This window comes from Bombyx mandarina, chromosome 16, assembly GCF_030267445.1.
Source record: "Bombyx mandarina strain Sakado chromosome 16, ASM3026744v2".
NCBI classification, from domain to species: Eukaryota; Metazoa; Arthropoda; class Insecta; order Lepidoptera; family Bombycidae; genus Bombyx; species Bombyx mandarina.
In genome coordinates, this window is record NC_143222.1 from 1,755,909 (window position 1) to 1,768,197 (window position 12,289).

The following is a 12,289-nucleotide window of genomic DNA, read 5'->3' on the forward strand; positions in this document are numbered from 1 at the left end:
GCTCTGACTCGATGTATTTGCCAGTCGTCGTTCGCTTACATTAACTTTTGAAGGCTTTGCGTCTCTGCCAAAATATCTAGACCGAAATTTCATCTAGAAACTGGAGATGTTCGTATATTTATTTATAATTTTGTTTCTGTTGGATTTTGCGTTGATTACGTAATCATTTCCATAACTATGGAATGCTACTTGATATGGTTAATAGAAGAAATGATTAAAACTGATCGCTTTCCATAAATCGATATCTTGTAATGTTAATAACATTATAGGATTGGTAAGAACGGAATGTATGAAAATAGTGTGGAATGGAGCGTTAAGATGTGAGTGAGAGAAAACTATAGAAGTATAGATATACTAATATATAAATCTACAGTGGTTTTTAGGGATGTGCCGTTATAACTACTGAACCGTGCATCCGATTGACTTGAAACTTGGTATCCGTGTAGAAAATACATGTACTTAATGGATAGGCTAATGTTTATATGAGTGTTGGACTCCCTAATAATAATAACAATAAATAATAATGTTAATTTTAAATGCCCAGCGAAGCCGGCGAGTACGGCTAGTCGTTTCTAAACGTAAAACAAATCAGATTATTCGATTTTTGAAGATGAGACGTGTTAATGTAATGAATTTATATCTAACTAGTGGTCCCGTAGTAGTCGAAATTCGACTATAATTAATTGAAATTATAAGTTTCAAAATTATTATGGTCCTATTGTTACAGATTTCGCCAAGACTACACTATAGACAAATACTCGTAATATTAAAAATAAACAATACTAACCTATTCTCAATTTCACTACAGACTTTAAGCAATAACAAAAGTTTGACAATAACAAAGAGTATATGTGTGTGTGTCAAATACACGGTAGTGTGTGTAATGTTTTCTTTATTGATTTAATGTATCTTTTATGTTATTATTAAAAAAAATATTAGCATTGTGCACTTCTTCTCTATATTCTCTATAAGTGTGGAAAATTTCATACTCCTCCGTCCGCGCAGTTTTCTTAAAAAGGGATACGAAGTTTTTGCTTCACGTATTAATATGTAGATAGGTAACTCGCATAGTCAGTTATAGGCTTTCCGTTCACGACTGTACACTCGCAGAAGTCGCTGCGTCCGCGTACCTTACTAACTACACACCTACATAATATATCTACCCACACGCAGTAATAATAGACCGTGTAAGCAATCAACTTGATTTGGCTGTCTCGAGTCTTGTGATTGATGTGGCCGTGTGTAGATAAAGAATACAGTCCGTAATTAACTTTGTTTTGGTGTCTGTCTATGGAGAGACGAGCTAGTGCGTCTCATAGACAGTTCGAGACTTGGGGCGCAAGTTTTTAATAGTATCACAGTTTTGGTTAATAATTAGTATGCCAAATTTCTTTAATGTAATAACTAGTGCGATATTACCCTTTGTCGGTTTTCGATAAGTCATACCCACTAATAGTTGCACATATAAAAAAATCGATTATTATGTCTTAACATATTATTTATTATTCCTTCATTGATGTTATAACTTGTTGTAAAATTCATCAAAATGCCCTTGACATTTTCGTAAGTATTTAAAATTGAATTGAATTTTATTAACCTTGAAACCTTCTGTATTGTAATTCGTATCTCTAGTACGTAGGTACACGAAAAATTTAATCTACACACAAACAAGGAAAATGTATAATTATTTGGATTGTGTTTTTTTAGTGTCTTGACATTAGAAGAACATGGCCTTATCAGGCTATAAACAAAATTGCTAAACATATATGAACAAAGATGGCTAAAGAATGCAAAAAAAAAAAAAACAAACAGTGTAGCCATACGCTCAGTTACGAAATCGGACGCTACAGATAAAATAAAAAACTTTATAAAGTCACCAAGTCGTTTCCTAAACTCGTTTTTTTCGTGACTGCGTAAAAAAAGCTTACGTAACCGTTTTCTACTTTTCACTGTCACGACGATATTATATTTCTTAGCTCTGCTGCTGCACATTGTAGCCGTTGTAAAATAAATATCGAAGGCGACCCACGAGGTCGCATGCCGTGCCAACAGCGTAAAAAATGATTATTGTGTCAAATAAACACTTTTTTTTTGAGTAATTATATCTTTGAAACAGTCTGTGGGAAGAATTTTAAATATTTTCCATTGTTTTAAAGCGTCACTGGTTTATAATTTTCTAAAATTATTTGATTATGTTGTATGTACTTAAAATATTGATGACTAATGATAATATTTCATTGTTTCAGGTAAATATCAGCGATGTGGTTAAATTCTCTGAACTCGAAAATAAATCAAGACTGACTTTAATTTATCTTCATAATATAAATCAAGATCTGGACTTAAATATAAACTTCATTCTATTACATTGTGCTTTTGCAACAGCGGTATCAACACTAAAATTTAAAAGGGGCACTTTCATATATATATTTTTTGCTTACTGCGATGAATAATAACTTCATCGTGTTGAAAATTTTCGAAGATGCACTGGACACTTCGGTCACGTCCGTAAATTACATCGATCGTGCATATATGTTTGTTGCATGAGCGCGTATTAACGGCTCGACATCTGGTACACGACTGCCGTAAAATTCATTCAACAAGCGGAGAGGATGTGGGCGGGGCGTGCGGGACGCGGCTTCATTGGGTGACCGGCCTGCGTGCAGTGATGGCCGCCAGCACACTCGGCCAATGAGCGACGCGCGAAACGAACGCGCGTCCGGCGGGCGACGTTGCCAGCTCTCCACAAAAAAAAAACCAGATTCGACCTTCTTAGGACCCCCGGTTTTTTTTTTGTTTAGCCGCGTTATCATTCGGGAAGCAGTGTATCGAGGTCCTTATCCGTTTGTGAGATGGTGTACACATCACAGGTGTAACTGAGTGTAGTGTTCGTGTCCTAGTGTATTATGGTGTGGTCTACTCCTTCGGGGGAAGTGCTGATTGACATCGTTACGAGGTATTGGAACTTTTTGGTTATGGCTTTCGTATATTGCGGTCGCTTGAGACGCGCTGAGTCATGTGACAGCGTGGCCCGGCATGGCCACCGCGACGTGTTTCGCTATCAGCGCTGGTGACAGTCTGCCATTAATACAGTTGTTTGCACGTGTACACACACAAGTACACAGATAACGTGGTTATTGCTATCTGCAGATCCTATGTTTTCTTTGTTTTTGTAATGAATGTTTATCATCGGTATATTACAAGCGAAGTTCCGTTTCGTATATAGACAGGGTTGAGTTGAGGACGTGGACATCATTCGCAGGACCGCATACGTGTAGTCTGGGAACATCAATGCGTGTCCACAAAGACAGCTGACAGAGCGCACATGGCTACACTTCCTAACATACCAACCCGATTACTAGTTACAGGACTATTCTTAGTTTCTAGTTGAACATGTTCTTAATGTTAGATCCAACATTGGTTGTGTAATAAAGTTCGGTCGTTTATTTTCCCGAATTTCATTGATCGCAGTAGTCTCCCATATTTATCCAATAGTCATTAGGTCTTGCAAGCAGTTGTCAGTTTTGGTTTACTTCCTCGTCGTCCAGTAGATGCTAACAAGCTCTTAGGTACTTACAGTATCCATAAAAAAGTAAATTTATCATCATTTCGGAACGCATTCGCCCGTATATTAAACGCAAGTTTCAAGTTCCCTGGATTGCCACATTGATTAGGATGTGCTCTGAGGAATTGCTTGAGATGATTCCGTTATGCCTCATCTCCTGCTTGTCATTCTACCGGAACACAGCTCATCGCCACGGCATTCAGCAGTCTCGCTTAACCATAATCGGTTCTCAGATATTATTTTTGCAACGCACGAATTGTGTCCTGGGTCTTATGATAGATCTCACGGTAAGACTCCGCAAATATGGTCCTTTCTATCGAGCACTGATTCTCAAGGTCACCAAATAGTTATTCACCACGTCAAGTGAAGTGTGCTCGACCTTTCATAGCAGACTAAATGGAATGAGTATCAATTATATTGCAGAAAAATCCGTTGTATATATCTCTCTTCCGCATTGCAACGCCTCTCCATAGCCACAGCTTCGTTGGTTTGTGACCCTCCGCGAATGACTGCTTTGCCCTGGGCACTCCAGTCCACTCTCAAATGTTTCGACCACTGGTTTCACTAGGTCTTCATTTTCATCCAAATTTTCTCATTACTACTACTAACCAGTCTGGGCTAATTGCTAAAATATATTCAAATGTTCAGAAGATGGAAGTTCCGAGGGAAATTCGTGTAATATGTTTAATGAGTCTAAGGGAACTATGGGATTAGATACTTACTGATGCGGATATTATTACTAGTACTACCACAGAGGTTAGGGAAGCAGTAACAGTCTTCGATCTTACATAATCAGATAAGGTACATTCTATTCCTATTATTAATCAAGCTACAAATACTGTGGATCTTAAAAAAATCACATTGATAACTCAATAAAATTCAAGATATAAATATAAATAGAGAATAAAAATTTGATTGCGTAACACGCGGAGATGAATTAATTCAGGGTCAGGTGTTAATGTCATGTTACGGAGGAAAACCTTGTGCGTAACGAAATGATTTTATGTGAATCAGTACGTGCTATATAAATAATTGACAATGTAGGTGTGTATATTCTCTATAGGCTCCAAAACGGCTTGACAGGTTACGATAAAATTTTCAGAAAATCTTAGCCTGGCGATCCTGGGTATGGTAGCGACCGGGTCTTTTTTCCTTACCGATTCGCTGGTAGCCTAAGATGGTATTCCAGTTATCTGCCAGTATAATCTAACACTGGCCCCAGCAAGAGCAGTGCTTCGCTGAATCTACCACCGGATCGGAATCGCGACTCACTGAGAAGATCCGGCGAGAAACTCAGTGGGTTATGCCTGTGGGCTAGCGATAGGATCAAAGTCAAATCAAGCAAAGCAAAGCATAAGTTCAATTTAGTTCACGGTCTATCAAAAAGATTTTGTTTTTTTTGTTTGTTTTTTGTGTTTTATCAATTAATAATATTGATATAATGAAAAAATAATCTAACAGTTGAGTTTCGCTGAAATTCGGTCCTTGTATGAATAGGTAACTAGTACTCTAAATTAAGATTTTCTTCTTGCAATGAATCTAGTAAACGCACCTGTCATACACGAAGCAACACTCAGATCAGGGTTGTCCAAGCTACATAATATGTTTACGGGCTAATTAAATTTACTACAAAAGCTACAACCAACCAACAAACAAAATTTTCACTAAACACTTTCCGGGAATTCCCCTAATAATAATAAAAGATAGCTTTACTTTAAAATGATGTCATGTGAATGGAATGTTACAAGAATAATGAAAAATTATACGAAATATTAATTATATGTTTTAACAAAGAGTTCTATTATCCAAACTATTTACATCCAAAACCATGTTCCGATTAAAACAAGCCACGGGCCGTTGTCTGGACAACCCTTAACTAGATTGACACTGCTAATGCAAACAAATATCACTTCAACTAGGAACCGAATCCCGACTGCAAAACTGCTGAAGCAATCAATTAGCGTTTTGTAACAATTCGAAGTTCAAAACGAGGAGACATAACTCGCGGTACACCAGACTTAAAATAGAGAAGTAAAGGTAAAAAGAAAAAACAAAAAAAACGTGAAATAAAAACTTAAAGTCCGTATCCTTCTGTGTGATCGTCAGAGGTGACCTTCAGTCTTGATTCTACGAAGGTCGCAACGACCGCCCGGACGACCTCGGTACATTCATCTCAAGTGCTTTATTGTCATTCGTTTTAATTAAATGAAAACCGACGTTTACAAAATGCAGTTTCAGATTAATGTTTTTTTTATTATAATTAAATTCGCATCCGGACTTTCTATATTTTATTAACTCTGCGCTCTTGTTGCTCGTTCGAAGCTAAGTCCGTAGTTATTTAGGTTCGCGAAAATATCGAATTGCGTATTGCTAAAACACGGTCACACTGTGCTGTCGAGAGCGTCGCTGATTTAATAAAACTCATTGATTTATGAAACAAAACGCGCGCGCCTGTTGGCGCTTAATAGTAATACTATGATAGGAGCGTTGGAATGGCGACAACAACTTCTATCAGGATCGCTTAGGACCGCATAGAGGACAAACATACATCTGAAAATGCTTTTATTAGCTTGCTAGTGTTTGTATATAACGGTATCTTTGAAGATCACTTACACTGACTTCACGAAGGACAGATGAGAGATACAACGATTTTATAACTTCGCTCTAATCTTGCTTACGATAAAACAAAAAGTTATTGTTAGTGATTTCAGTATCAGCATTGGTAAGTAGGATGTAGTAGGAACTGGATTGAAAAAGCTAGGCCACGCACCCGCATTTACTGATCAATAGACAACAAATTTTAAAGTAGTGAAACCATGCAACGCTCCACTGCGACCATTACTAAGTGAATAGAACACACTCGTATATTAACTAAACTACAGGCGACACGTATCGTGGTAGGTACTATGACAGAAACATCTTTGAAGTTCTAGCATCCATTGTGAGTTTCAAAGTCCGATGAACGCTTTAAGAGCGTATAGACAATAAATATATCTTGAAATAGATTAAACGAATTTAAATGTCTGTAGAATTGGGACCGTGACACATGAAATAAAACCAGTGTAGACTCTAGACTAGACTAGACTAGAATAAGACTAAGACTCTTTTTTTTTAGAACTTTTATTGTTCTCTCTCAAATCTTCTGTATTATAATAATTAAAAATTATCTGACATCTTTTTTACGTCTTTCTCATTCAATCGTCTTCGCCATCTTCCTTTTCTCTGTCAATTTGTCTGTCATTCTCTTTTCCTTTTCTTACCGTTTTCTCTCACTCCACATCTTAACGCTCCGTTCCATACTCTTTTTATACGTTCCATTCTTACCAATCCTACTTATCTATCTACACTCGCACGGCAACTACCTTAATATACGAGCTTATCAAATTAGCAACGTAAAAATGTATCGATAGTTATCACCGCCATATCTTATTGATTAAATTTATCAACAACAACAATGTAAATTACTTTTCGTTGGTAAATCTGGAATTGAGAATTTGTTGTTTGTGGGAAAATCGGCATTGCTGAAGAATCGCTTTGGCGTTGCCAGTGTGTAATGATCGCATATGACAAAGAAGAGTATTGAGTCCGATGACGGTATGTTTTCGATTCATAATGATTAATTGGTGTTGTCAGATTTGAAAACAAAAGACTGACTATATTCCAGTACAAATATTGCTCATGTATTAGTTATTGTATCTTTTTTGTTTTTTCCCTACTTATTTGCTGGTAATCTAAGGCTGTTCCAGCTTCTCGCGGACAGGTAGGTGAGCTCAAACTTAAAGAATTTGGTAACACTAGTTCTAGCGAGAGCAGAGCTTCGCAGAATCTACCGCCGGATCTGTATCGCGACCCACTGAGAAGATCCGGCGAGAAATTCAGTGGTCTGTGTCTATGGGTTAGGTTATTATATTATTAATCACATTATAGTATCAATTACATAACAATACGTGTATCAAGTTGCAAAATAACTTGTACTAGATGATTCTATAAGAAAGAAAGAAAAAAAAGCGACGTCACGTCAACCGACACGACGTCAGGGCCGCTGTCTGTCATCTGTCATGATATAAAGTGTCATTGAATATCCTCTCACTGCTCCTTGGCCTAAATTGATGACACATTTGACCAATTCAGAACCAATTTGGTACAATAATATTGCGTTATGAATAGATTTAGTGTCTTATAGAGAACGTTCAAATGTCTAACTATATTTATAATCAAAACGTCTATAATATTATTTATTTACGAGCTCGTAATTAACTAACTAACTGGGAACGGATTACGCACGGTCATCCGATCCCAAATTAGAATTCCCTGTGTTATGGATATTAGATACTGTCATACATACTTATTATATACGTTTAAATATATTACTGGTGGCAGGACCTCTTGTGAGTCCCCGCGGGTAGGTACCACTACCCTGCCTATTTCTGCCGTGAAGCAGTAATGCGTTTCTGTTTGAAGGGTGGGGCAGCCGTTGTAACTATACTGAGACCCTTAGAACTTATATCTCAAGGCGGATGGCGCATTTACGTTGTAGATGTCTATGGGCTCCAGTAACCACTTAACACCAGGTGGGCTGTGAGCTCCACCATGCACATAAGCAATAAATAAATAAAATACATAAATAGATGATAGCCACCCAGACAAAGAGACCTACGCGAAAAATGAATAAAACGCTTCAAGCAAATTCGCAACTCCTCGATTTCAGCAGAGTGTAATCTACTTCACAGTGTCTAAAGAAATTACGCTCAACCAAATTTAAACCATATAGCCTTTTGCCCCTCGAATTATAATACCGTACTAAAGGTCCCGCAGTAGTCGAAATTCGACTATAATTAATTGGAATTGTAAGTTTGTACACTATTATGATTGTATTTTATACTTTTATAATCACAAATTTCGCCAAGACTACATAAAAAATATTAACAAAGACAAACAATATTTAATCTATTCTCAATTTGACAACAGATGTCAAGAACAAAAGTTTGACAATAAATAGTATGCATGCGTGTGTGCGTCAAATCCACGGTATCTAGTGTGTGTAATGTTTTTTTTATTTAATTAATGTATATTTTATGCATTATTTAAAAAAAAAATTAGCATTGTGCACTTCTTCTCTATATTCTCTATAAGTGTGGAAAATTTCATACTCCTCCGTCCGCGCAATTTTCGTAAAAAGGGATACAACATTTTTGCTTCACGTATTAATATACACCTATGTTAGGTGTGTTGAAAACACAAAAACATACTTAAATTAAACTTAAACGTAATTAAAAGAAAATACTTGCGCAATGTCTTGCATTGTAATACGAGATACAGCGAGAACAAGCATTTATTTGATTTATTAAAATGACATGTGACGTCGTATCAGTTCAGTAAGCGTGTTAGTCCGACAAGGTCAATGACATTGCCGGCTGCGCTTCGGAAATGCATGGCGGGTATGCGAGAGCGTGTCGCAACTCCGCGGCGGTAGTGCGACGAAATATAATGAACACGGGAATTTTGGATGGTTCCCTCTTACATAAATTCGTTTAGTCCGAATTACGTTCACTGCTGTTTTAATTACAATAAATAAAAACCCACAAACACAACACTTCATGAATGGTCTGTCTTAATTGCGTAAAACCCATGCTTTGTAGGGAATTTCGATATCGTTGCAATTTCCGGTAAATAAATATGGGTACCAGAGACTGACAAACATACATAGATACGTTTAAAAATATACTTATGCATATAGATAACTAGCAGCCCGCCCCGGCTTCGCTTAGGAAGTAGCGCACGCGATGTAAAGAATTTTAGGTAATTTTTTTACACATTGGGTTACATTATTGGAGTTTCAGCAAGGATCCCTAATTTTTAAAAAAAATATATAAATATAGCCTATGTCACCTGGGGATAGTGTAGCTTTCCAACAGTGAAAGAAATGTTTAAATCGGTTCAGTAGTTTCGGAGCCTATTCAATACAAACAAACAAACAAATCTTTTCTCTTTATAATATTAGTATAGATAAACGCCCAGTCAAAGAGCAAACAAATCTTCATCACACAATGTTTGCCGGATGCGTAAAGCTCATAAGGTCAAAGAATTGCATTGCAGGGAACCACCAAGACATGAATAGTAGCTTAGAATTCCTCTAGTTAAGTCAAGGTGAAATTGGAAAAACTGAACGCCAATATTTAGTATCTACCGGTTGATAAATAAACACGGCAGTTGATTACTTTAATAAGCTCCTAATGTAACTATTAAGTAACCTGTATGATTATCATCATCAGCCTTTATCTGCCCACTGCTGGACATAGGCCTTCCCCAATGCCTTCCACAGAATGCGGTCCTCCGCCTTCTGCATCCAGCTACTTCCCGCCGTGCGCACTAAGTTGTCGGTCCACCGGGTTGGAGGACGCCCCACGCTCCTGGTACCCATCAGTGGCCTCCATTCGAGGACTTTCCTCCCCCACCTGTATATATTATTTTAATTAATAATTTTCAAATAAGGACAGAACACCGCAGTCTTGGTAGTCACAGCCGACCGCATTCCGTTAATGGCTTGTTGAAACTTCGGAAATCGTACGAACGATTGATCGAATCGTGTTTTTGGTATCTATTTATTTTGAAGTCGTCGTGGCCTAAAGGATAAGGCGTCCAGTGCATTCGTATCTAGCGATGCAACGGTGTTCGAATCCCGCAGGCGGGTACCAATTTTTCTAGTGAAATACGTACTTAACAAATGTTCACGATTGACTTCCACGGTGAAGGAATAACATCGTGTAATAAAAATCAAACCCGCAAAATTATAATTTGCGTAATTACTGGTGGTAGGACCTCTTGTGAGTCCGCGCGGGTAGGTACCACCACCCTGCCTATTTCTGCCGTAAAACAGTAATGCGTTTCGGTTTGAAGGGTGGGGCAGCCGTTGTAACTATACTGAGACCTTAGAACTTATATCTCAAGATGGGTGGCGCATTTATGTTGTAAATATCTATGGGCTCCAGTAATCACTTAACAACAGGTAGGCTGTGAGCTCGTCCACCCATTTAAGTAATAAAAAAAAGAAAAAAAAACGTGAAATCTAAAATCCCTTTATTTCCAAGTCGGTAAGTTCGCCCATACCTATTCACTAATCTACCTATTCACAAACGGCAGATTAAAAAACGAACACTTCAAAAGTAAAAGTGCGTATTTTAATAATTGGTTGTTGCGGCGTCGTCAGTTGGAACTGGCCGGGCATTGCACGAGCTTCCTGTGTTGTCCGCCACATGCCGACGTCCTCGTTTGCATACCTAAGTCAGGTAACCACCGGCAGAATATCATTACATTGAACCAAATGATTGTTATTACGGTGGGAGGTTTCGTAATTTTGCAATTTTGTGAAATATAGTGTCATCGTGGAAATCATTTTGGTTCTAATAATAATTCAGGCTTTTTTTTTTGTTTTGGTCAGGAGGACATAGCCGGACTTCCGCCCTCCACTGGGGATGGAGGGCGGGGTATGTCGGAGTCGAACCGACTAAAACCTCCTGTCGCTCAACAACCCACGTCCGAGCCTCGCATGAGACAGAACTCATGAAAAGGCAAGGGGGCAGAGTGAAGCGTTTAGTGCGGAGCACATCTCTCCCATCACCCTCCCCCTCGGGACGCCGGACCGGCGGTCGTCGGCGCCACGACCACCAGCCCTCTCGGTCGGCAGGCTGTCCGAAGCCCGCCTAGATGGCGCCGGTTAGAGTGAGCTATCTTACGGAATACCTCGCTGGACCCAGAACCAGCGTGGGTCGAGGATAGCCGGCCTTCCAGGCTTATGTTACAATATTATAGACTTTAACCGTTTAATTTAATTTATAAATAATTTTATATCACGATAAATAATACAATCCCTTAAAATAAGACGGTAGTTGCACAAAAATCAAAATACGTCGACGAACAATAAACACGTGTCCGGTCGTCCATGAACCACGGAAACTAATATTCGAAATGTTGGAAACAACACAGAGACAGCGAAAAATACTAGATTGAACCGTAAAAGTAACTTATAATTGTGCCTACAATTCGCTGAGACCAAAGAAAATACTGGGTTATTACTGTTATTATTTATAAAGTTAAGTAAAACACTATATAATTAAATGAAAACAGGCCTTTGTGTTATTCTGATTACCTTGTTATGTTAAGGAAAATACAAATGAAATAGGCATACGAACATATTTTTTTAACCAAATGCCCACGCAAACATGTGACGTCATTTGGGGCTACAATAAACGACAAGCTGACAACATGACGTCATGTGATTAATGTTTAGATTGACGTAAAATGTAAAAAACTTCTTTTGTTTCATTTTATATATTTTTACTACAGTATTCTGTATTTCCAAATATATGTCGTCCAAAAATACATGTCACTTGGTTTGTGAATGTAACTAGTTGTTGCCGTCCCGCTTTTGCCTAATTGAACGTACTAAATCCCGCGCCATCTCGCCAGGTGCTGTAAGTCAGTCTGGAAAAAATACTTAAAGTGTGTAGTGACACGGAGGGTTTTCGAATAAATTAGCATAAGTTTAATATATCTAATTAGCATTAAGCTGTGTGAATTTTTCGTGCTCCAGGTTATTCCAAAACAGATAAAATGAAAACAGAAATGCCTTTTGATTTTTAAACTGTACTCCTAATGTTCTATTATATATAGATTAGCCGCCCGCTCCGGATTCGCTTGGGTCTTTAACAAAAATTTCAACGATATTTG

The 12,289-nt window shown here is 37.9% G+C and overlaps 1 protein-coding gene across 2 annotated transcripts in view; it reads left to right on the forward strand.

Annotated features, from left to right (window-relative positions):
• The window catches only part of Smr (nuclear receptor corepressor smrter), a 172,027-nt gene that overhangs the window by 83,439 nt on the left and 76,299 nt on the right, over positions 1 to 12,289 (forward strand). The window contains exon 3 of one of the 2 annotated variants that reach the window (XM_089733833.1): positions 2,247 to 2,953. The exons of the other annotated variant lie outside the window; for it this stretch is intronic. Coding sequence (XP_089589959.1) covers positions 2,904 to 2,953 — 50 coding nt within the window. The 5' untranslated portion in view covers positions 2,247 to 2,903. The remainder of the gene's footprint in view (positions 1 to 2,246; positions 2,954 to 12,289) is intronic. 2 annotated transcript variants of the gene reach the window in all.